Source organism: Megalops cyprinoides, chromosome 18, assembly GCF_013368585.1.
Source record: "Megalops cyprinoides isolate fMegCyp1 chromosome 18, fMegCyp1.pri, whole genome shotgun sequence".
Lineage (NCBI taxonomy): Eukaryota > Metazoa > Chordata > Actinopteri > Elopiformes > Megalopidae > Megalops > Megalops cyprinoides.
In genome coordinates, this window is record NC_050600.1 from 13,966,248 (window position 1) to 13,990,926 (window position 24,679).

The 24,679-nt window shown below is 39.1% G+C and overlaps 2 protein-coding genes across 2 annotated transcripts; both read right to left on the minus strand.

Annotated features, from left to right (window-relative positions):
- Window positions 1-3,091: 3,091 nt before the first annotated feature.
- On the minus strand, window positions 3,092-10,650 carry LOC118793470 (cytochrome P450 4V2-like). Its single transcript, XM_036551665.1, has 11 exons — window positions 10,429-10,650; window positions 9,991-10,103; window positions 9,317-9,402; window positions 8,144-8,334; window positions 7,515-7,584; window positions 6,983-7,109; window positions 6,283-6,456; window positions 5,062-5,164; window positions 4,830-4,964; window positions 4,056-4,235; window positions 3,092-3,298 (listed from the first exon to the last, which is right to left on the minus strand). Exons 1-11 carry the CDS (start codon window positions 10,619-10,621, stop codon window positions 3,135-3,137), a joined length of 1,536 nt encoding a protein of 511 aa, XP_036407558.1. The 5' UTR covers window positions 10,622-10,650; the 3' UTR covers window positions 3,092-3,134.
- A 1,650-nt stretch (window positions 10,651-12,300) lies between these two features.
- Window positions 12,301-21,352, minus strand: fam149a (family with sequence similarity 149 member A). The gene is made up of 15 exons (XM_036551838.1): window positions 21,220-21,352; window positions 19,944-20,054; window positions 19,605-19,749; window positions 19,361-19,503; window positions 18,620-18,742; window positions 17,917-18,084; window positions 17,433-17,617; window positions 16,946-17,097; window positions 16,541-16,644; window positions 15,883-16,080; window positions 15,249-15,372; window positions 14,801-14,929; window positions 13,659-13,737; window positions 12,787-12,939; window positions 12,301-12,395 (listed from the first exon to the last, which is right to left on the minus strand). Exons 1-15 carry the CDS (start codon window positions 21,348-21,350, stop codon window positions 12,325-12,327), a joined length of 2,016 nt encoding a protein of 671 aa, XP_036407731.1. The 5' UTR covers window positions 21,351-21,352; the 3' UTR covers window positions 12,301-12,324.
- Window positions 21,353-24,679: the final 3,327 nt, after the last annotated feature.

Genomic DNA, 24,679 nt, shown 5'->3' on the forward strand with positions numbered 1-24,679 from the left:
TGCTGTCAAAGGTCATTAATAATGTCCATCAATTATTATTGAAAGCTTTGTTGGATGGCAGGTATGTAGGCTATATTATGTATTGTAACAAAAGACTGTGCTACTGAAAGCTCAGTGACCTCACAGCTCTTGCTGCCTGAAGGTTATTGAGTGGACTGCTAACTAAATAAACAAAATGGGATTTAGGGGGATTTCTATAAAGGGTGCCACATGTTGGACACTGATGTCTAAGGTAATTAAATTACATCAATGTACAGCAGGTTCCACTCAATAAGTACCAGTCTTGAAATTCCATCTCTGCTCTAGATATGTCAAAGAGGCCAGCATTCAGTGTGGGGAACATTCAATGTGTGTGAACATAGAAGTATATCCAATAGGCTTTTGAGTTACACATATTATAGTCACATGTATTGTGTTTTGCATGGCTGATGATGAGTATGAGTGTGTTTTATTTTTTGCAAAGCCAGTCAACATATGCCTTCCTGTGTCCTTAAACAGTGGACAGGTAGGGGTGGTCAACCAGGATGTGTATTAAATGTTGATTTGAAAACATGGAATGTTACTAATCCATCACTTCAACATAAAAGATGTTATGTATTGCCAGATCTCACATAAAACTTGATTTGTTGTATCCCACTTGCAATGATATATAAAAAATCCAGCTGTAATAACTGAGACATTTCATGAGATATTTCACAGCATTCAGCCATACATATGTGTAGAAAAATCTTTACCCGCAATGACAATAACGTTCAAATCTTCTGTTGAAAAAAGAGAACCTTCCTTTGATGAAGATTTTGTAAATGCACAACAAAATCCAAGTACCAATTTATGAACAATAGTGATTCTACTATAGCTACAGTCAAAGTAATCACAAAGATTACATTTAAAATCATTAATTCAGAACAACTGGAATGAAATCAGCCACAGGACAGGGGTGAAGTAACCAGTACATGGCATCTTTATTTCAAATGCATGTCCTGATTCGTTGACTGGGCTCAATATCCCTTTGCTCCATGTGGAACAGCTCATCCACTGTTCTTTTCCATTTGACTCTGTTGTGAGGTCATTTTTCTGCTGTCCCTAATGTCTCCACTGACTTCCTCCAGCTGCTCCTAGGTATAATCTGCTTCTGCTTGCAATGGGGATTCTATGTTAAGTGAAAATAGATTAAATGTGCAGTTTTCCATAGGAAGAGCTTTCACCGGGGAATGATTGAACAAACGCAGTGCCCTAGAAATCACGTTTTCGATATTCAGCACAATGTTTCAATGGAACATATTCAGTGAAACATTATAATCTCTCACGTGAAAAGATTAAAATAACCATGTGAGATTGGTGTTAGCATTTAGTGTTCATGTTCATGTTTTAGTTCCCAGTATATTCCCTGTGTATCAACCCAGCTATCCTCTTGCCTCTTTGCTGTGTGCTAGAAAAATGTTAATGAGGTACAAGGCTGCCTCAGTGTGGTCATTAAGAGTATTAGTTTTACTCTGATCTGACTCCCATCTATCCACGTTAGAGTCACATTTGTGAAGAACTACATTACAGTAGGGGTTAATGCTGAAGCAAATTTCCCTTTTGTGGGGCACTTTTCTATTTTTTTTCAATACAGCAATGATATCTCTACATGCAAGCTACAGGTTGGTAATATGGATACTCCTGTGTTGAGTCACATCACAGAATTGCATTGATGATGCATGTCATGTAATTGCTTTGCTGTCTACATGAAGGTCTGTTTTCTGAAATACCGTTTTACTTCAGTTTGAATGAATTATTAAAAGAAATAATACATATTATAAGTAATAATTGTATTAAATATTAAAATTGGACAGTTCTAATGAATGTTGAAGCTGATGCGTTCTTGAATTTGACAATTGCATCACAGCACATAACTGCAATAAATACTCACCTCATATTTCAATAAGTTCATAACTTCATAACCTTGTGAATACACATATCATGTTCTTGATTTGTGTTACTTATTGAGGATGGGTCTATCTCAAGGTTGCTGTCCTTTCTTTATTAATTTGCAAAAGCTCAGTAGTATTTGCCATGGGACGATCATCACTGATACAAAGCAATGGAAAGTAGATATGCATTTCTATTTAAGTAGTCACCTCAGATTGGGAGTGCATGCAGTGATTTTGTGTAGCCCAAGGTGTATCTTAGAGAAGAATACAAGCTGAGACCTAAAATTTATTTATTTATTTATTTATTGATTGATTGACAGTGGGTTTAGTTTTGCAAATGATTTTGGAGGTGTTTAGAGGAAAAGAATGCATATGCCTTCCAGTTTGCAAGAGTCTTGCTGATGGCACTCAGTCAAGATAATATTTGATGCTTATGACTTAGAGATTATGTCTAGGGAAAAGGTGTTTTGAAGAAAAATAATAAATTTTATCCAATGAGCCCTGTTGAAATGTTCAAAAGATTAAAGAAACAGACTGTGGTTCCAGCTTCTGTTACATCCATAAAAGGTTTCAGACTGAAAAATCCATAGACCCAGCATCACATTCAGCATTTCAAAGCTTCTCTGAGTTGGATAACATTGGTCCTCACAAGGTCTTAAACAATCAATTCATATGTTAATTCCAGCTATAGACAGAAAGGCTTATATGTTTGTCCACAGAGGGCTGCATGGTTCACTTGCCTTACATTATACAGAGTTTTTGTTTTTTCCAGCCATTTTTCCTTATCAATCATTGATAACAACCAAATGTTACAACCAGAGTTACTCTCTGTACTGTTGCTGCACAACTTTTTTCTGATTCATTTATTCAAACCAGTTTACACCATTTGCCCTAGTACACACAAAAAAACCTTTTACCCTCCTCCTTCAAGACAAGCATTGGGTTAAAAAACTGTCTGATTAATGTCAGCAAAATATTCATAATATGTTTCAGGATATATGTGATCCTATCAGTAAAGTGCTTTAAAAAATGACATTCATTTGATGTTCAACTGATGCTCAAGAAAGACAATTCCTATGCATAAACAAACACAACTGGGAAAGGGGTTTGTCAGAGTAGCAGGTAAAAGCTTTGGAGATTATCTGACATTTTTGCTCTGTGAAGAGGATCGTGTGACAGTGGCACATATAAGCAAAACAGAGGCCTTCCTAGAAGCTGTAGCTAATGGTTTCTCCTTTCCAGCTTGATCCAGATGCCCTTCTCTGGTCGGAGGATGAGCTCTCCGAGGGGTCGCAGGTCCTCTCGCTTCTGACAGGCTTCAACTTTGAAGCGACGCAGTATAGACGCCAGGACCACCTTCTCCTCCATCACAGCAAAACGCTGACCTGCAGCAGAATGCATTAAGAAATAGAAACAAAAATGCACACACAGACACACGCAAACATACTCTCAGCTTCTATTTAATTTATCTATAAACATGAGGTCTGTGTTCTATGAATAACCTCTTCAAAAAAACTTTTCGTAAGAAAGTAAACCTCTTCTTAAAAGTTAGACGGTGTATGCAACAGTGCAGATAAGGGAATGATTAAGAGGCATTGTCTCCCCTATCAGATGCAGTTTTTACGTGTGGAGGCCTGTTAAACCACATAGAAACACTCTGAGAGAAACAATCTGTCTCAGTTGGCCAGCGGAGACAGGCCTGATGGGTAGCAGGACTCGCTCTCACTGGAGATTAAAGCTGGAGAAAAATTAGAGATTCTCTGCTATTTCTGTGCAAGAAGCTTAATGGGTGATTGATTCTGGGGATAAAATGGCCATTCAAAAAATCAATGGAATGAAATGTAGGGAGATGGGCATGATATCATAAAAAATGTTAGGTGCAATGCAATGCAATCTCCTTTGGGAAATACTGTGTCCAGTCCTAAATTTATTTTTTAAAGCCTATTCATTGGTTCTTTTCACCAATGACAATTACCTTGTTACTTTTTGTCCTAAGGTTACAGGTTGTGTGTTCTGGGTCATGCAGTCCACTTCAGGAGCAATGAGTCTCCTACCCTTAGATATTTTATATAGTCTGTGAACTTTTGAGGAGAACCTCTAATCAGAAAAAAAGAGCACAAGCTCATCTTAATCTCAACATACCAATGCAGTTCCTCAGACCCGCTGAGAAGGGAATGAATGCATAGGGATGTCTTCCAATGGAATTTTCTGGTAGGAAGCGCTGTGGGCGGAACTCCTCAGGATCAGGGAAGTATCGTGGGTCACGGTGCAACGCATACGGTATTATGATCGCGTTGACTCCTTTGGGAACTTTGAAGCCATCTGCAGAAGGGCAACATCAAAAGGATGTTGCACACCAATAACGTGCACAGAATATATGTTTTGTGTACCACTCTTCTAAGATATTAAATATTGTTTCTGATGTTTAAGACATTCTGGAACCAGTGCATGTTTCAAGGCATGAATATAATTAACTTTTACGGGTTAAAAACTATTGAATTCAGTATCTTCACTGAATTTTTATAACCAGAGAAATACATTATTAAAAATGGTTTCCAGGATAACGTAACAAAATCTCCCATCTCCTGTGAGACAACACTGTATCTGTGTCTGCAGAATTTAGTCATTCATTTAGTTTGTACATTTCTGGCAGAATTCCAGAATTGACAAAAAAAGTTTGACAATGCTCCATTTTTTTGACTCTCATTTAACTTTGTAGGAAATATTTTGTCATATGGTGGAAACCAGCAACCGCTAATAATCTGAGATGGCGGTTAAAAATAGAGAGCCTGACAAATGCTGTTTCACTGAAATGCAAATGATTTGGGTGCCTTCAAACAGGAACGATGTTAGTGATCCCATCTCTCACAGATCAAGGTGCCACAGACAGCACTGTGACAATCTACTGCCACCTACTGATGCGGCAGTCCTCGCAGATACTGCGCGCGAATAAGGGAACGGCGGGGAAGATGCGGAGGCTCTCCTTGATGACACACTCCAGGTAACGGAGCCTCCTCAGGTCGTCCATGTTGATTGGCCGGTCTGACGAGCCTGGGGCGGGAACGGGAGAGCGGAAGAGATTGCAGAAGGTCCAGGGGAATGTGGATCTCACAGAGGGGGATTTGCATGGACAGGAATTTCGGTTTACCAAACACATCCTGGAGCTCCTGCTGAACTTTCTTCTGTTCCTCTGGGTGAGCTCCCAGTAAGTGAAGGGCCCAGTTCATAGACGCAGCTGTCGTGTCATGACCCTGACGGAATGAACATAAGGACCCTTAGGATAATTTACCCCTAAATTGTGTGTATCATTGTAATGTTATCTGTTGGGATTAAGCATATACTCCTGATATGAAAAAAAAATCACAAACATGCCATTTCCTTCCAAGGTTTGATAACTCTGTGCCACTATAACAAATATAGAAGGCTGTGAATGTACACAAACCTTATCCAAATCTGCTTCAGAGTTTGACTTATACTAACCTTCATTTTGTGACCATTAACATAACATTAATAACATTAATTTTGTGTAATAACCTTCACAAAATCAGCATTTAGGCACTGCGATATTCTGCACAACTGTGAACTTTACAAACTGCAACAAAGTTACAGAGGGGGGTCGTATATAACAAGAAATAAAATATATTGGCTTCATGCCCCCTATATACTAACTGGCTATTTTAGTGTGTCCTGCACCCTCCTGATAAGAAGGAGGCAATGTTATTTATTAGTTATATTTTTTTTTAGCATTTGGACTAGTAATTATTTGAGAGTTTATTAGACTGCCCCACACAGTGACACTTTCCATTGATTGACACTGGCTTTCAGACACTGCGGGAACAAGCATGAGGTTTTTCCCCTAAATAAGCCTGAAATGGATGTTTTGCTGAGACTTGCCCTTATTGTTCTCACATCACAAATGGAAGGAAGAGAGTCGGCTTGTCTGCCCTTCCTGGCACTGAAAAATTGCTTCAGACGAGACCATATATTTCCTGTCACAAGGCCATGGCAGAGCCCTTATTTATGTGGAACAGTATTAGCATGAATCTCCTGAATGTTCTACTGTGAGGCATATATATTGTCTTTCATTAGACAATATATTCATTATAATTAACTTCATTATAATTAACTGTAGGATTAATTAATCAATACCATGTGTCCCCAAAAAAGAAATAAAGTCTTTCAACTTTGTAGAAGGCATTTGTACTAAGCTTTCAGAACTTTTCTCCTATTAGCAGTATTTTCCTAATGCTTCATTAGCTACCAGATTTCAGCCTAACAAACCAGACTTCATGGGTATAAATGGTGTTTGGTTACAAGTCAAAAGCAAGAGCAATGTGATCAACACACATTAAACACTGTTTGATTTTACCTCAAACATGAAGGTATCCACCTCCTCTTGAATATCCTTATGACTCAGATGGTTTCCATCCTCATCTGTGGTTTTCAATAGCATGTCCAGGAAGGCCCTTCTCTTTTTTGTGCCTTGATCAGGCTCACTGTCAGATTCAGCATTGCTCATGTATTCTGCCTTCTCTTTGATTACCTGCAGGGTAAGAAATTCAGTCACTGAAATCACTTCTACACTTGATGGGTAATTTTGGTCTGTTGCTATGGAATTGGTATAGATGTCAAGAAATTATTGTTTGGCTCTAATACTACAGTAACCTACACTCGCGAAGACCACTACACAGATATCTTAATGACAGAAATTAGGTAATTTAGTGATCGATTCAGACATACGATATGCGCACAGCATTCAGTGATGTAAGAAAACTGACACAATAGTCCCAGAACAGACCCATACACAAATAAAATATATTGTAATATACTAAGAACTATGTTGTTCATCCCAAGAACATAGTCCAAATATATTTAAAATGTATGTTATATATTGCAATATACCAACATGGCAATAATTAATTTTTCAACATAGTGAACTAAAAAATATATTCTAAAAGGTGCTTCAGCCAGTTCCTGTGTAGTATGCAATAGCATACAGATGCCACCATAAAATTCCCCTGGATTCACCTTTCATCATGCATTGTTTTTAAAAAGAACAGTTTCCTTACACTTTCAGTGAAAGAATGGAGGATCTTCAGGCTTCTGTCATGTTCTTTTCCCTCCCCAATGAAATAATAGATAAAGTCAGGCCAGTACCATGGTGTCCTCTGTCTACGAGTTATGATATCACTCATCCTGCAAGAAAAGGAAGCATCATTCAGCAATGTTTTATTAATTGATGCAGATAGTAATCTAAGTAACCACAATTAGAGGATTTTGTGGCACTAAGGTATATTTCATTCTGTATGTACACAGCTACAATATGGTGATGTACGTAAAGCAAAGATCCAGATCAACTGTCATTCTATACAGTAGGTGGCCTGGTCAGTGAGTACTGGGCACTCCATAAACATTTCATCAACAAATCTAGCAGATATGCACATGCTAATAATTTTATGTGATTTGTTTAAATAATAATATTACATAGAGCGTCTTCAGCCTTTCACAATAGAAATACCTGAAAGTGCTCACAATATTTACCAAGATGGTGTGCATGTACCCATTATGTCTGAATTATGCAGTTGATGCAGTATTACTTACTTGTAAACACAACGAACATACTCTGAGTCAGAGTTACTCTGTGCATAGATTTTCTTGCCCATCGCTGTTTCTAAAAGATACCATCACACATTAGTTATGACTATAGTAGGTATGGAAAAACAGTAGGCTACAGGTGCATGTAAGAGTGCCGAAATTCATCAGAATCAATTTGCTTTATTTTTTTTTTTTTTTTTTACATTTAAACTGAGTTAAGCTTGTCACCTGGTTTCATTACTCTGAACACTGCTCCAATGTAAAGTCCACTACCTAGAGCTGTATCTTTTTATCTAAGTTGAATTTGCACAAAATTTCTGGATCATTTTAAGTCAAAGTTATTTGTAACTTTGAAGAACGAAGTTGGTCCTGCTCCTTTGATGGAAGACAAAAGAATAATGGGACTTTTTGTGATAAGTTATTTGTTTAAAAAAGGCAATTCAAAGTATGCCTGTCTGTTATTAAAGATCATTGGGTTATGCAATGTGCAAGGTTTTTTGTGCCTTCACACAATGGCTTTTGTCATTTTCAATTATTAATTGATAGAGACTTCTTTGTTACATAGTGAAAGATTGGAATTACAGTTGGAACAACCTGGCTATCTTAAAATAAAGTGTATATAGCAATATACTAACCACATATGATATCCAGCGCACAGAGTGTAATGAAGTTAAAACAGTTAAATGGCCCTTTGCCCGCCTGCTTCTCCAGTTTCTCTGTTAAGATCTCTGCCTGCTCATTCATCACTTCAAGAAACTCAGACAGTATGGAGAAGTGAAACGTTGGGGTCAGCATCTTCCGCCGCCCACGCCATTTGTCACCTGTACTGTAAACACAGAAAAGAAAAGACAATGTGCTTTTGAAAAAAACTTAAATTACTCACCACTCACTAGCACTCCACTACAGCCTTTCTCAGGCAAATTATATAATGGCTACTGAGCTGTGTAACATGTGTATCTTCTCAGCTTCTGCTACTGGAATCCATGTTGTTTTTACAGTGGCCTCATTTTCTCCATAGGGAGCATATACCGAGTCATTCCTAATATGAGCCACAAAATATGGAAAATCTCTCCAAATGGCAGACTGTATAGATGAAGGCTACTCCACCAATCAGCATTATGCACTGCACACCGTAGTCAAAGGGGCACTTTCTAAAATATTCACACTCTAGCCCCAAGTTTGACTTTGGTGCCTTATCTGTATTTTGTACTATTGGCATAGTTCCAGGAATCCTGTTATATTCCACATGTTATGGCTGAGTCCATCTGCTGCTCCCTTGTTATTTTGCCTATGCCATTATTACTTTCTTGCACCAATATTGATGAAGTTAAATTGAGGGTGATGTCATATGGCTGCCATTCATTCTTTGATATAATGTCAGAATGAATCATATTGTATTTTCTTATACAGTATGTGATATTTATGTGATAGGATGAAAATATTAGGTGAAATCTATGTCTTTGAGCAAGGCCTGTGTCCATCAGATGCTGCTGTAGTTTGATTTGAAAATGATTGATTCAAACTTCCAGTTTTGATTTCAGAACATACCCCGTGATTAACATTCTTGGAATAAAATAGAATGGAACAGGACTACCTGTTTGCCACGTGTTAATATCAGGGTTTATTTTAAATTTTACTGTGCAAGGAACTGTACCCAGCAATCTCATCTGAACTTTGCCTTCAGCAGGTAGGTGGAAGTTCAAATGCTACCCTACCAAAACTTGTCCGTGGTGGTGCTCTATGTTTCAACTCCTTGACCAACAATAGCACAAAAGTTAACTTTTTGCAGTGATCTATGTAAAACGGACCTGGTCAGCAGGCCTGTGCCAAGCCAAGGGTTGAGGAACTTGTAGGCATAGGCTTTGTCCATGTGTTTAGGATTGTTCAGCACCATCTAGGGAGAAAACATTTACACATCACAACTACAGTGAACTATATATATTATTATTATATATATATGTGCTTATCACTACATATTGTCACACAGGTTAAAATGCCATCTCACTCTGTATTGTATGCCTAATGCTGCTTAAAGTATCTGAGGCAACCAGAACAGCACTGAACAAGGCAAATTACAATTGCTTCTGTGCACACATTTGATTTAATTCTTCCAACAGCAGCAAAGACAGCAACTGCTGCCTAAGTTAATTTGCTCATTTTCAAAATCGAGGAGCATTGTCTTCACAGTAGTATCCTTTGCTTTACTTTACAGTCATGAGGATGTGAGGGAGAATATAGGTCACATTATGTATTGATTAACTCAAACAATATTGGGACAGGTAGATAGAGCTTCAGACTGCTAGTTGCTCTGAATGTGGGGCAGAATATCTACTGAAATATCTACTGCAATGACTATCTACTTAATTTAAAACTAATGCAAAATATCTCTCAATGGTGAACATTTTTTGAATTGCAAAACTGCATTCACAGTATTTCTCCAGGTCCTGATCAGAGAAGTGGTATATGTCCTAGATGTTATTACCTCGATGTTCTCTGCATGAAATAGGACAATAAAGGGTATTGGCCCTATCCAGATCTTCAGCAGAGGTAAATGCCTGAACTCATTTGTGCCTTCGATAATCTGACTGAAGAAATCTATGAAGATAAACACAATAGTGAACAGCTGTTTTGCACCATATCCATGTACATTAAAGGAAGGAGTACAAAGAAGTGTAAAATCCACCTGGACATACATCTGATTCACTGCACAGCAGCTATGTGATTGAATTTTTATGCAATCATGGTTATTTAATTGATAATTCAATTCAAGTTGATGCTATACTGAAACAAATACACAACATAACTGCCTAAACTGAACCTTGTGCAAGCACAGGTCAGGAATGATATCACTGTTCACTCATCTGTCGGGTCAACATCCATGTTCAAACAAAATGAAATAAATATATATGATGTCCCTTACCTCCAGCATTTGTTTTAAACTGTAGAGCATTGCCTATGATCGGGTAAGCACCACCAACTCCAGGAATTGGCTTCATTTCATTCCATTTTCGTATGTACCTGCTGAGTAGCTGGTAAGTGACATATGTCAGAAGAGCAAGGAAAATTGTTGCAGTGGTGAGCCCCAGCAGATAAACCTTTAACATAATCTCCATCTTTGTTGGATGCTGACAGCAACAACAGCTTTCAGGTCTGTTTGTGCTTTATTGTTTGGGTCTTTCGTTCACTAAGCGCAAAATAAATTGTTTACTTAAACTTTAGACTGACCTCTTCCCCACCGCTCCCTCTGTTAAACAGCAACTATTATACAACTGTAGGCAGGGATTTGTCAACGTGTGCTCCAACATGCAGGAGAAAATGCAAATGTGTGTTTAGTACAGTACTACAGTATGCACCTGACACAGAGTCCCAAGCAAGTCTGTTAGTGAAAGGCCAAGTGAAATTGTAACAAGACAGAGCAACATAGCAACACAACCATTTCTGTATCATAGTGGATGGACTGAGTGAGGGTGTAATAGCTTCTAGCTGACTCTGTTGCAGTTCACTTGTTTTCACTGGACTGTTCTCTGACTGACATTGCCTTTCCTCTAGCTCCAGTCTAGAACCTTGGAGTATGCCGATAAGCACAGTTCTCCCATTCAACAGAAAAAGAAATGAAAAGCAACATTTCATGTTTAATGAATTAGATCATGTCATGAAAAGAACTGCCTTTAATGGAAACAGAGTCATGGAATAACAGAATGAATTAAATGAATTAATAAGATTGAACAAGCAATCCTTTATTGTGGCAGAAAAGGGTGATACAAAGCATAAAATACACCATACACACCATACACAATATGTAAAACTGTAATCAAAATACAAAATACTTTTGGCATTTAAAACAGAATAAATTAAATGTATATAATTTATTCATGTGAATTTATATAGAATAAATCTAATCCTACAACTGTGAGTATCAACACAAGCTTATTATTTTTTCCCTTACAACTGTAGTTGTTCAAGTTTTGTATTTATTAAGAAGCCCACAGTTGTTTTCTTAGGCATTGACCTCTTTCAGTTTAATAGAGTACTCTTGCAAAATTCTGGTATGGTATTATGGTATGGATGGGCAGATTTCATATTCTCAATACATTTTGATGATTAGCATTGTAATTGTTATGTAGCAATAATTGTTTTGATGAACTGTGTTAAGTTGATGAAGTAAATAATGTAAATAATCTGGAGTGCAGGCTGATTTCAATCAAAGAAATTAAATGGCAAGAGGCATGGCATGGTCTAACTATTGCTACATTTTCAGAAATATATATTGGATGTCTTTCATCACATATCTCTTTAAATGAATAATTCTATTTGTTCATTTTGTAACAATGCCACGAAAAACAAATGGTGTGTTGATGTGAATTTAAAATCAGTTTATCTGCAAAGCCTAGTAATAAATATATTAAATGTACTGGAGGCCATAGTAAAGGGAACTGTGAGCAGGCACTTTGAAAATTGAAAAAGTGCAATTCAAAATCACGTTCAAGGGTTGCATAATCAAAAACCGAGAGAATCTACATCAATACAGGCATTACAACCAACATCACCAAAAGTAGAATTTAATGAGCTCTATGACTGGTTCTGTTCACTCTCATGTTTTCAATAGGTAGCTCCATTCAGCCTTCATTTACATTCCCTGTATATCACAGTGCCTGAGGTATCTGTAGTAAACAATGATGAATTATGCTTACTTTCCCTCTCCTTCAGCTGAATGTTTATCTCTTTTTCCTCTTCAGCACCTTTAGTATTTCCAAGTGTTCAAACATTGGTTTTCCGATGTATTCCTCCTGCTTTGATTGCTTTGACTGTGCTAAGATTATACCACTTGAAGCTTCTTTTTGCCCTGGTTTGGGATCCGACTGAAAGCTTTACGTTGATGGTGAGTTCCTGGAAAATAGGTTTACAGCAGTTATTAAGGTCAGATAATGGCATACTATATTAGATTCACATTCAATATTTTGACACAAAATCTGATAAAATGGTGTTATGCTGGAATTTAAAAAGTGAAATTTAAGAAAATTGTAGATCACAAAATTATTTTAGAAACTAGCCAGCATTTTAGTGAATTTTCCAGTTTATGTTGATGAAAGAGATGAATTTTGAAAGGCAATAACAGAGACCCAGATATATGCTAAAAGACTGTTCAAGGAATGTATGGAGATTGTCTGGATGCAGCTTCTACATTACCATAACAGTTATGCTTAGAATGACAATAACAACAATCCATTGTAACAATCACCATTCACCAATCAGCAGGAGCGATATTCCTCATATTTACCCAATGGCAGTTGCCCTGCCCCTTCCTCCCCCTCAGAGGAGAGAGGGTTGATTGGCTGTCTCCTCTGTGTTCCAGCACACTCAGACAGGCTATTGGCAGTAGAGCAGGTGATCCCCACACTGAAGCCTGTTACCCCAATGTGTGAGCGCTCACCTACAATAAGACAAGTTTGACACAAAGTCAGTCAAATGCAAAATAAGCATCTCAAAAAACCTCCTCATCCTACAATAGATGCAGATGGCACCTCTTCTTTAAGTACGTAAATGAAGACATTCTTCATGTGCTATATCATCAGAAATCATACATGCAGGAGAAAAGTAATTAAACAAGCAACACACTATAATTTGAAAATACATGCAAACATGGGTTGTTTATAGTATAGCATGTACAGGGTGAACATGGTTCATGGGATATACCCACCAATGGTACATAATCAGCAAAGACTACTTCAAAATGTGACTTCAAAATGTTTGCTGCTCCAAGGAATATATCAGTGTCAGCAATGACACTGATGATCATTGATCATATGATGTGAACGTGGACTTTGTAAATCCAATGCTGTAACTGTAGATATCTGCCAAAAAAGTTCTAATTACAAACTGAATGTTTTTCATACTTCTTAGTACATTATGTTCAAAAGTGAAAGGCACACCCTCAGCACCTGAGAGCTACAATAATTTATTGAGCTTAAATTTGATCCACTTATAAACATCTATTACTCATAGTCTTGGCAGATATTATGTTTGAAACTCAATACCGACACATGCACATGTCAGCTTCTCACACCATCCTCCTGGCATCCTTTTGATTACTGTCTATAAATAGTCTCTGCATAGCCACCTGATGGCAGGAAACCTGAGCGTAATTGTTACCTGTGATAGGTCCTCTCCCAGAACGCATATGGCAGGTGAAATCCATGGGTGTGAAGGATCGTTTTATAGGTGTGTCTGACTAGGGAAACAAAACAAACTGCTTGCATGACTTTTCACAGATTACTTTGTTTAAAACCTTATTATATATGGCCACCAAAGTTGTTATTTTCTCTTCATGTTTATTTCCTAGCAGCACCTCTGCAAAACATTGTGCAATATATCAATTTATACATGTTTGTTTTTTGAAAGAATAAAATATTGAACATATATTAAATGCTTTTGCCACAAATTTCATTAATTAGTCATTCATGCCTGACCGTAATAGACTCTGTGTTGCATAAGCATTACAGCAACTCATTTGTCAGAGACAGCTGGGCACAGGTTAGAAGGTGATTTATCTTGTTCCATGGCAGGCCTGGTGAAAATTAAGAGTGAATTAGCCCAGTGTCCCACATACTAATGGCACAAAGGCATTGTTTGCGTGATAAGAGAGGGAATTACTTCCTGCTTTTGATTTGCTATTTTCACCTGCCCTGACATTGAGTATGTCATATCATCCGATCATCTGTATCCAATCATCTCTATGAATAATGGCCTCTATGACATTGTAATGTTTATGCAACAACCACAACAGCCTATCAGAATCAGTCATGTATAATCACTTAAAGAAACAGACACCATAAAGATTTAATCACATCAAAAACTTGTTCTCTTTCTTTAAAAAAAACATGCATGTATAAGAATAGGGTGATAAGTTTCTTTTGACTCAGTATACAGTACCAGTCAAAAGTTTGGACACATTTATTCTTTATTTTTACTATTTTCCACATTTTAGAATAATAGAAAAGCCAAAACTATCTTATATTTTTAGAGTCTTCAAAGTAGCCAACAAAATTGTTTTTGGAAAGAAATTCATACATAGGTATAAACTTCACTATTTATATTTGTCTAAGAAACAAATCTCAGTCTTTTGATCAAAATGTCTTTGAATGCATGTTTCCCATTATCTTAATCAGGTCTGTCCAAAGTTTTGACTGGTACTGTATTCCTTCTCTTGAACTCACTCCTCGTAACTGCTGCAATTCAGATGATCGCTCATTTGAGGTCCCACTCATTAAGGTGGGTTCGCGGCAGTCTCCTACCCAAAACGTGTGCGTGGTGTTGGGTCTCGGCAGAGGCTCCAGCAGCAGGGTGGGTTCCCTGAGGGGCGGGAGGCTGGACACCGGCTGCACTGCGCTGACCACGCGACTCTGAAGGACCCTCCCTCTAGGCTGACAGAAAGGGCGGGGAACAAAGTTCACTCAATCTGCCTCTGTTACCACACAGACACATGGTAATCTATAGTCGCTACTGGAGCTGACAAACACGAGCCTTGTTTGCGCTGGCAATAAGCAAGTTTACAAAGACAGATGGCTCGTATTTGTTTCTTTTTTTTTCGGTTTGTCAGATAGAAAAAAAGTGAAACTGAGTGTTTACCAGGAAAAAAAAAACACAATGACAATCCAAACCAAAGAAACTTTAGAATCACAGATACCAATACAAAATATTCGGTTATTGTAAGGCATTAGTGGAAGAGTCCACGACTGGTACCTGCATTTGTCTGGAGGCAGATACAGAGAGCTCCTGTTCTAGGGTCTCTGAGTGGATTGGGGGAAACCTCTGCTTCAGCACAGCACTCACTGAGGGAGAGGTCAGCCCCTCAGTCACAGTGGATCTAGAGGTCAAGACAAAGAGAGACCATTCTTTATTTAGCATATAATATTAACATCTTTAAATATTAATCATGGAGCTTTTTCTTAATATCAGAGGCTCATATGCCTTTTACAGTTGCTGGTCATCAGCTGAGAGCTTGATGCCACAAAGTGTTCTGCAGTATGGGCTTTCCCTGTTGCACTGTCTGTGACTGACTGGCATTCTAGTTGATTTATACCATTGGCTCAAAATGATGCAGGATAGCTCTGGGATTGATTTTGTGGCTGCGGGGCCCTGCTTGTCTATCAAAGCCAAAACCTATGCTGCTATATTTTATGTGCTGCTGGGGGTACAGACTGGTTCACTCCATGGAGATTTCCAATTTAAATAAATATCACTATTTAAATGCCATATTTTTTCATATTTTTTTCTCACTGTTATCACAGTCAAAATTTACATGGAGTCCCATAAATCAAATATATGTGAGGAACAGCTACAGAACAGCTACTAAGCGTTTGCATGTGAAGCTCACAGCTTGGTTCCTCGTAGGACCCCGTTGCTGCGGTAGGGCCTGGTTTCGGCACTGAGTTTGGGGAGTTTGTGCTGGGCCTGAGGCCTGCGGGAGGAGGCACATGTTCCCCTGGCAGTGGAGAGGAAGCTTTGCTCCATCAGCCGTGTCTGTCCCCTGCCAGTCAACATCAACATGCCTGGTCTGTCCTCTGGATCACATCTGCAGAGTACCATACAAAACAGGAGAGATTAGTGTTCATATTATTGCATTTATATTATTTGTCTCATGAAGAGATCCTATCTCTGCTTCCAATATTTCTCAACAGGTGTACCACAAGGGTCAGTTCTTAGCCCACTGCAGTTATATCTTATCTATATTCTGCACCACATAGTCTTTCATCAGTTTTCATCTTACTGTTGTGCCCTCTATCCCTTTCTCTGCTTCACAAGTGGAATGTTACCTAGATGCCACCTAAGCTTGATGTCAGATATAGTTATCAGCTGTTTTCCTTTCAGTTATACTTATATCATGGATGTCTAATATGAGCTGAAATATAATGGGCAATTGTACCTGCCAAAATAATAATATAATAACATGACAATTTTATGAACATCTACTGTAGGCAATTCTTATTCCTTCATCTCTATCCATCCCCTTTAAGCATCATCATCATACTCACTGAGACTTATCAGGAAATCCATGCTGTCTTTGTTGAAGAGGTTTGGCCTGGATCGTCATAACACCATTTAAGCTACTCTTAAAGGCACTTGATACACGAGAAGCCTGGCAAAGAGAGAGCAAAGGTGACATAACTTGGCAGTAGCAAGACACCATACAGTAAAAATAACTAAACTGACAACAATTTATCCCACAAGCTAAAATGAATCATAGCATGATTCTGAGACTTAGCATTTTCTATAGAAACTCCACACAATGCATCTGATACTTGTTATCTAACGTGTACCAATGTGACTGTAATGTCCAAATCAAAAAAAAAAAAAAACTAAGACAATACCATTGAACTGATCAATGACAACAACCACCAGTTTCATATAAAGCAAGCTTTAAATAGAAGAATAATTACCTGTCTGGGGATGATATTTGGCCAGAGGGACAAGCTCCTTGAGTCTGAGCCCCTAGAGGCAGGACTGCTGAAGGTTTTGGTCAGTATGTGGGATGAAGGGTCACACCCTACTTTGCTTGAGTCCTCTGAGGTCCCCATATGAGTGACCCCATCTGGAGTGAAACAGAGAATGAGAGGGAGGCTTTTCACTGGTTCAGTAACACATGGTGCAAGGGAAACTCTGGGATCCATAAGTACAGACATTTTATTGGTCTGAGTATTACAGATACAGTGTCACTTCAAACGGTGCATATCTTGTCCAATAGGAAGTGGAAATTATGGTTTAAACCCATAAAGCAATATATAACACATGTTAGGTGTTCTTTTGGAAATTTTTGGTTTGACAGACAGTGAGAGGTAGCATTGGTGTGAGTTGTGAATTGCAGTGATGTTTCATATATATTACTCTGAGAAGACATTGCACTGTTTGGCTTAGGATGGGACAGACCTGCAGGCTCACTCTCCCAGTGTTTGTGTAAGAGTTCTGCTTCCAGCATGTGCACCACCTCCCGCCACACGTCATCGAACATCTCGCCAGCCACGGCATCTTTAATGCAGGCGTGTGGTGATACTGGTGGCACACCACCCCGCATCGTCACACAGACCTTCCTGTGATCCACCCCTTCATCATCCCTAGGGCAGATGCAGTGAGATAGGAAAGAGGAATAAACCACACTGCTCTCACAGTCAACTGCTGTACAGAAGTTCACAACATTTCTAAACTTGGTGCAACTGTAGACTTGATTTAGATTTTAATTTTTGACGAAAACCTGTTCCAGATTTTAAGGGCTACTTGACAACAATTTCAACTATTTAAAAGTGTTACTTCACATTAATGCTAGTCAAATATGACACATACAAATAAGATAATAGACCAAACAAAAGCACTATTTGCACTATTTAGGTCACTTCTGAGGAATGTACTGACTCACGTTTCCTTTACATCGAAGGCAAAGAATTCTTCTATTTTCCCTTCAACTTCATAAACTTCCTCCTCAAAAATGGAGCTGACAGAGGGGTCTTTGAGGGTGTGTCTATCACTGACAACACTATGTAGAACACAGGGGGTGGGAACCAGCTGATGTCCCTCAATACACAACCTGCAAGCAGCACAGAAAGACATACAGATGGATCATTTGCAGGGATAATATAAAAATATATGGGTACCCTCCTGGTTTTCTTCCTAAACCTGTTCTCAGTCTGCAAGAAAATAATAATAATAATAATAATAATAATAATAATAACAATAATAATACATAATAATAATAATAAAACAGTCATGCTATTGTAGCATTTTTAATTTGAACTGAATTGAGGCAGAGAGAGTGGGAGTGAGAGAAAGAAAGCCCTAGCTGTGGAAAATAACTATCAAATTATCAGCCCTGTTGCTTGGAGACCAACAGCCTAATGGTTTTTAATCTTGCTACTCCTGACTGTGTATGAAGTGCGTCCCTTTGCCATCTGTCCGATGTTGGATCAGTGCCACAAAACTACCCCACACCTTGCCTGTGTTAATAACCAGGGTTTGTTCAAAGCCCACAGGTACTCCAGACAGATGATACCTCCCTTAACTGGGGGGCAGGGAAAGAGGAACAAAGCAGTGCTTTGTCTTTAGTGTTCAGCTCCGGGGCTTACTCTCTGGTGTCATTCCCATCGTCTTGGGTGGGAGGTAAGTGAGCACTCCTGGCACTGGTACCGATCCTGTGAAAATACTGAAATCCTTCCTGTTTAGGCACTTCCAGCTGATTTCCCAGAATCCTGTAGGCCAAGCAGATAAGGAGCCATTACTGTTACAAATGACAACAAAGAACATACCAGATTTTTAACATTTTTTAAGCACAATTTTCCTCTTGTTTCTGTTTTCCACTCTAAAAATCACTCAAAAATGTCAAGATTTGTTTATTATCATAAATAACATTAGCTGTTTGCTCCCGGTAGAATTTGCAATACTTGTAATGATGCAAGCAATTGTAAATCATATAAAACTTAAATTGACTATGAGTACATTCTTGGTCTGTATGAAAATGACAACAAGCATATTGATAACAGGACTTTAATAATAGGAAAATCAATTAAATTTGATCATTTTTCCTGCTGCTTAACAAGGGTGAAATGTAGGGATGTACGGTTTGTCAATCTACTCAAACATTGTGATTATGCTCAGGTTGGCTTTTAGAGAGTCACACCTTTACAACACCTTCTTTGTTTCTTGCCATGACATTTTCACGACATGAAAGTATTACAATAGCATACCGTCACTTGTGAAAACTTGGCCCTTAAAGGTTAAATCATGCTAACCACTAACATAATATTCAATTCAGGTTGTTTTTTTAAATATTACAGATGGGATCTCTGAGAATATGAAGCTCAGGTTACCTCAGATGGGGCGAGTGTCCATTCCACTCCTTGCACTCCTCCTGCAGGGCCTGTGTCCTGCTGCTCACCTTTCCCTCATACAGCAGCTCGTCCACATCAGAAAACAGCTGACACACTAGCTGGGTGTTAGCCCTGTCAAACTCCTGCAGTACACCAGAGGCCACATTACAGCAAGGTATTGTGTGTGTGTGTGTGTGTGTGTGTGTGTGTGTGTGTGTGTGTGTGTATGTGTGTGTACACTCACATCATCTCTCCAGGAGCAGATGGAGCTTTGCTCAGTGGAGATGCCTGTGGTGTAGCTCTGGATCCCTGACCAGGAGGTGTGCTGACTCACAGGTGTGATTCCGCCATCGTCAGACGACTGGAGGAGCTGGGAGTGTGGGGAGATACTGAGGAGAAGCACGGTGGAGACATTACTGGGGTTCAGAGGTCACTTCGAGATTATGCAGAACAGTCATGTATGTACACACCTCACTATTTATCGCCATGGAATTAAAAAAAATTAAAATTTTGATTTTTTTCTGTTCACTTTTATTTTTTTGTGTTTTGATATCACAGTCATGAAACACTGAAGTTGAACTACCTCTGGTAACTTCCAATGGCTCCAACAACACTGGTGGTGAAATGGGCAGGGATCAAGCAAATATTCCTCTCTTGATAACCTTGTCCAGGGCACTGCTTGTTCAGCTTTTTCCTGCAAGGGAGGAAAAAAGGAGAATAACTGAGAAAATTCTTCAGAACAGTTATAATGGGATGGCAGCGTGTAATGACCAGCCATTCTATAGCTTAGCAGTGAAGACAATTCTGCATGATCTGCTGTCTTGCCCAGTTTAGAAACCTCTTCATGCACATACTTCAAAAAGTGAATAATCCCATGCCCGATACAGTAGAAGTACATAAAATTGCTAACCTTCATGGTTTTTTAAATATTCCCAAATCACCACTCTGAAATGGCTGCAGAGACCAGAGAGGCTTGTTTAAACATGAACACTCTCTCATCAGTATACTGAATGGCAGCAATTGTTTTACGATCGTGAGTGAATGTACATCAATTATGACACATTTTCCAAGTCTAATTTCATCCACACTTTTTTACACACATAATCATATGTTAGCCTTTCCACCCTAGGGAATTAAATCAAATCCAGGTTTAGGACATTAAAAACAATGTTAATGTACATCTATACTGTGTTACCAATTACCTCTAGCATAGGTAAGGCCAGGTTAGGTGGACCTGGTGAAATACCGTAACAAGTGACACGGTTTTTTCAATTTATTTTGAATGTTCTTCTCACCTGTTGCCCTGTCAATAGTATAATATGAAAAGCCAAAAACAAAAGGACTTGTACACCATTAGCTGCATGAACACACAAAACGCAGCTCGTGGAGCTTGCCAGCTTTCTCTCATTAATGGTTACTGCCCGCTAATCCGCCTGCCAGTTATAGCATCAATAATTCAAAAAGAACAAAACAGAAGTCCAAATATGTGGACACAGTGAATGATGTACATTTTTATTACATTCTCAGCCTTGTACATCACATTCGAAGTGAAAAAGAAATTCTACGATCAAACCATTTCGTTCAAAAAAAATTTTTTTAATAATTTTTTTTTTTTTTTGAATCAACACAGTCACGCACAAATTTATTATGTGGAGTAATGAATAAATTCACAACAGCTATTTTCCACAGATGAAACTGAATATACAATTGAGGTACCACATAAACTGAAGTGAATCAGTTTTTCCTTTGTGTGAAATGTCCCTGCGGCCCCCCCCTACAATAATTTGTTTACTAAGCATCCACTCGGCGTGAGGGAAAGAAAAACAAGCATTCCCTGCTGCCTTGTAGGATTTACTCACCCAATCACAATGAGCCCCTGGTCCCTACTGGCATCCCCTGCCCAGATCTGGTGGAGCTGAGGACCGAGGCAAGGCAGGGTGGGGGCGCATGCCAGCCTTACAGGGGCACCATGCATGAGGACCGTGGGCATCCGCGTGGCCGCCTCCCGGTCGAAGAGCCTAGGGGTGCTCTGCCACAGCCACGACTATCCCCTCATTGCTGTCCACCTACCCGCCCCCACTGCGACCCCGCCTTTGTGAGCGCGCTGTCAGTGCCAGCCCCCTGCTCCCGTGCCTCTTCTCTGGAAAGGTCAGAGCAGACCCCAGTGCTTGGGGCGGACTGACGGGAGCAAAATGCACATTACCATCATCCTGACTCTCCCCTCTCTCCCTCCCTCCCTATCTCTCTGCTGCGTTCCGCCTGGTTGCCCCTCTCTGTCCTCCCTGTAGAGGCCTGCGGCGTGGCCTCGGCTGACTACTACCCGTGCTCGGCTCACCGGTACAACCGCGGCGGTGTCTCCCTCCTCTCGCTAGCCTTCCCGCTTCAGTGAGAGCCGAGACCATGACGGCGACTCCCCAAAGCCGATCTGTGGGAAGGGTCACGTGCGGCACACTCCCCGCTGTCGTGTGGGGACATCACTGGTCACGTGGACCCACGGAAGAGGAGATGAGGCAGAGAACTGCAACAGCCGTTCTCCTATTGACACAGCCATTTGTCTTTTTCTGCTTTCCTTTATTAATATTTACAGCAACAGGTGGTTTTAGTTTTGCACTGCCTCACGTGTTAACTGAAGGTGCCGGAGACTGATTTTTTTTTTTTTTTTCAGGATTTCAGGATGATGTCAGTCTCGAGAGGCGAGGGGGTGGGAGGGGGACTGTTTACATCTGTGTGCTGTTCCTCTGCACTGAGCAACTGCTCAGATGATGAGAGATACACAGAGGGGACCAACCACGAAAAACCCATCTCGTCAAGTCACTGTAATCAGCCCCAAACTACAGCTCGTAAACTTGTTTACATCCACCTTATTTGAGTGGATTGAGCTACACCTTATGAGTTGCACATATAGTCAAATGAATCCTAAGCATCCTGTCAGGTTTCTAAAATTCAGACTTATCACACAGGTAATATGATGTGGTCATCTCTTGATTTGCTTTAGAATTGCATTGCATTTCATTTATTAAAGTGAACCAAGCCATAACAACATAACAAAAAAGTGCATGCAGGTAGCACACCTGTGCCTCAATATGTTATGGTGCACATTATCTCACCAAAATAAAAATATTCACTTTTAGATGACATGTTTCTCCAAATTAAGTGAAAGTCCTAAAAGAATATATTAACCATTAGCTGAAATTTAATGCACCATAATAATCATACCTGATAAATTTATATATGGTACCAGTCAATAGTTTGGACACACCTGATTAAGAAAATGGGGAACATGTATACAAAGTCATTTTGATCTAAAGATTTATGCTTGAATGCTTGAACTTTGTTTCTTAGACACATATAAATAGTTAAGTTGATGCCTATGTATGAATTTCTTTCCAAAAAATCTTTAAAAAAATATTTTTTGGCTATTTTGAAGAATCTAAAATATAAGATAGTTTTGATTTGTTCATAACACTTTTTTGTCACTGCATAATTCAATGTGTGTTATTTCATAGATATGATGGCTTTACTATTATCCTAAAATATAGAAAATAGTGAAAATAAAGAAAGGAAAATGTGTCCAAACTTTTGAATGGTACTGCATGTGGCCATGGATACTGACCTACTGTAGATTCTGCCATGGATGTTGCCATACCTGGTCTTTATAGGATGATAACATTGGTTTCTCTAAGAATTTTGGAACCATGGTGGGTTAACTATTAAAACCCCAACCAAAATTTAAGTACAGTTCAAACTTCCATTCACTGTTATGCTGACTGCACCAACAATGCCTAGTGCTTGAGATCTCAATCCAGATTTGTGCTTTTCTGAATAAAGTCAGCACCCATGGCATCTGCCTTTCAAAACCCATTACTAATTACTCATTATTATCTCAATGTCTCATGAAGCCTTAGGTAAACCAGGGGGTGGTACAGGGGGAAGAGTTCACCAGGCTGAAACAATGCAAATGCTTTAATGAGCTGGTTGGTTGAAAGGAACAGAAAACTGATTCGCAGAGGAGTAAAGGGTTTAATGGCCTGCAAAGGTCAAAGAGTGAGCCCGGTGCAGCCAGGATCACATTTCTCTCACAGAGCAAACACCAAGTAACTTCAGTGGGCTCTTGCCCGAGCCTCATGAAACATTCAGCAGCAGCATGCATACAAAAAAGGCCTGCTAATTGAAATGGATCCGCTTTCCCATAGACCTTTATATTGCTCACAATGGGACAGTGATTTCACGGTACAGCTTTGCGAAACTTTTGCTTCGTTTCTGCTGTGCTTTAATGAAAAGGAATATCCCTTGGTGCAGTGAAGTAATACCGACAGACAATTGCAATTCACTTTAAAACTCAGCAGCAATTAAAAATGCTTTATTAAGAGGATCCCAGCATTGTATTAGACGTTTACTGGCTAGAAACTTGAGTTTCAAGTGTTTTGCAAGTGGTGCACTTCTTAAACTACTTTTGTGCATTAAGTGGTTCGAGTACTGACTTGATTCAGAGAATCAATACCTTCAATGGAAGCTATAGTATTAAAAAATAATCAAAACAGACCAACCAAACTGTCAAAATAGGAAGTGAGAAATACACTTTATTAATAGTGCTATAAATTATAGTCATAGCCATACTCACGTAAGATAATACAATCTACAAATATCTTAATGGTACACTGGTATCACTATTCATGAAACACCTGAACTTATACCATTGCAAGCTACAAAAATGTCCTCTTTCAAATAAGACAGTTTAGTAATTGTACTATATACCATGATCATATACCATATTTTCTGATCTCTGTAAAGAAATCTTAAAGTGAGATATCGCCCTCTCTTAAAGAGGGATATCATATTATTTGTGAGGAGTGTAGAATTTCAAAGTGGTTTCTTTTTTTATTTTTGTGTGAATGATTGGCAACTGGGTGGCCAATATTGTCCAAAGAGACAGATAAAGTACTTTTTCACAGTCTGTAGCACATCATTACATCTGTGTCTTAACTGGGGAAAAAGTGTGACAGTGTTCTGCTGAAAGGTACAACAGCAGTGCCCCACTCAGGATCTGATCCAACAGCCCCCAGAAAAGAGTGTCCCTAACCCTATTCTACAATGCTGAGCACTGGTACCATTCAATATTTCACTTCTGTAGAAAAAAATGGATAAGCCATGTCCTGCAAGGTTCCAACTTTTATGGCAGCACAACAGAAAGTTCAACAATACTAGTGGGATTTGAGGTCATGCAGAAATCAGAAGACTTTCATCTTTGAGCCCTCATTTCAGCTCTTCAAAATGAAAGCTGTGTGTTCCTTCTTTTCACCTGGAGTGTGTTGTCCTGTT

Excerpts from the sequence above, each read along its gene's own strand:
- fam149a (XM_036551838.1), bottom strand. The coding sequence starts at position 21,350 with ATGCCCACGGTCCTCATGCATGGTGCCCCTGTAAGGCTGGCATGCGCC. Across the intron at positions 19,750-19,943 it reads GCCATTGGAAGTTACCAGAG|TATCTCCCCACACTCCCAGC; the intron begins GTAGTTCAACTT and ends GCTTCTCCTCAG. Across the intron at positions 17,618-17,916 it reads GCCTTCGATGTAAAGGAAAC|GGATGATGAAGGGGTGGATC; the intron begins GTGAGTCAGTAC and ends CATCTGCCCTAG.
- LOC118793470 (XM_036551665.1), bottom strand. The coding sequence starts at position 10,621 with ATGGAGATTATGTTAAAGGTTTATCTGCTGGGGCTCACCACTGCAACA. Across the intron at positions 7,110-7,514 it reads TATGTTCGTTGTGTTTACAA|GATGAGTGATATCATAACTC; the intron begins GTAAGTAATACT and ends CTTTTCTTGCAG. Across the intron at positions 6,457-6,982 it reads TCCATTCTTTCACTGAAAGT|GTAATCAAAGAGAAGGCAGA; the intron begins GTAAGGAAACTG and ends CTTACCCTGCAG.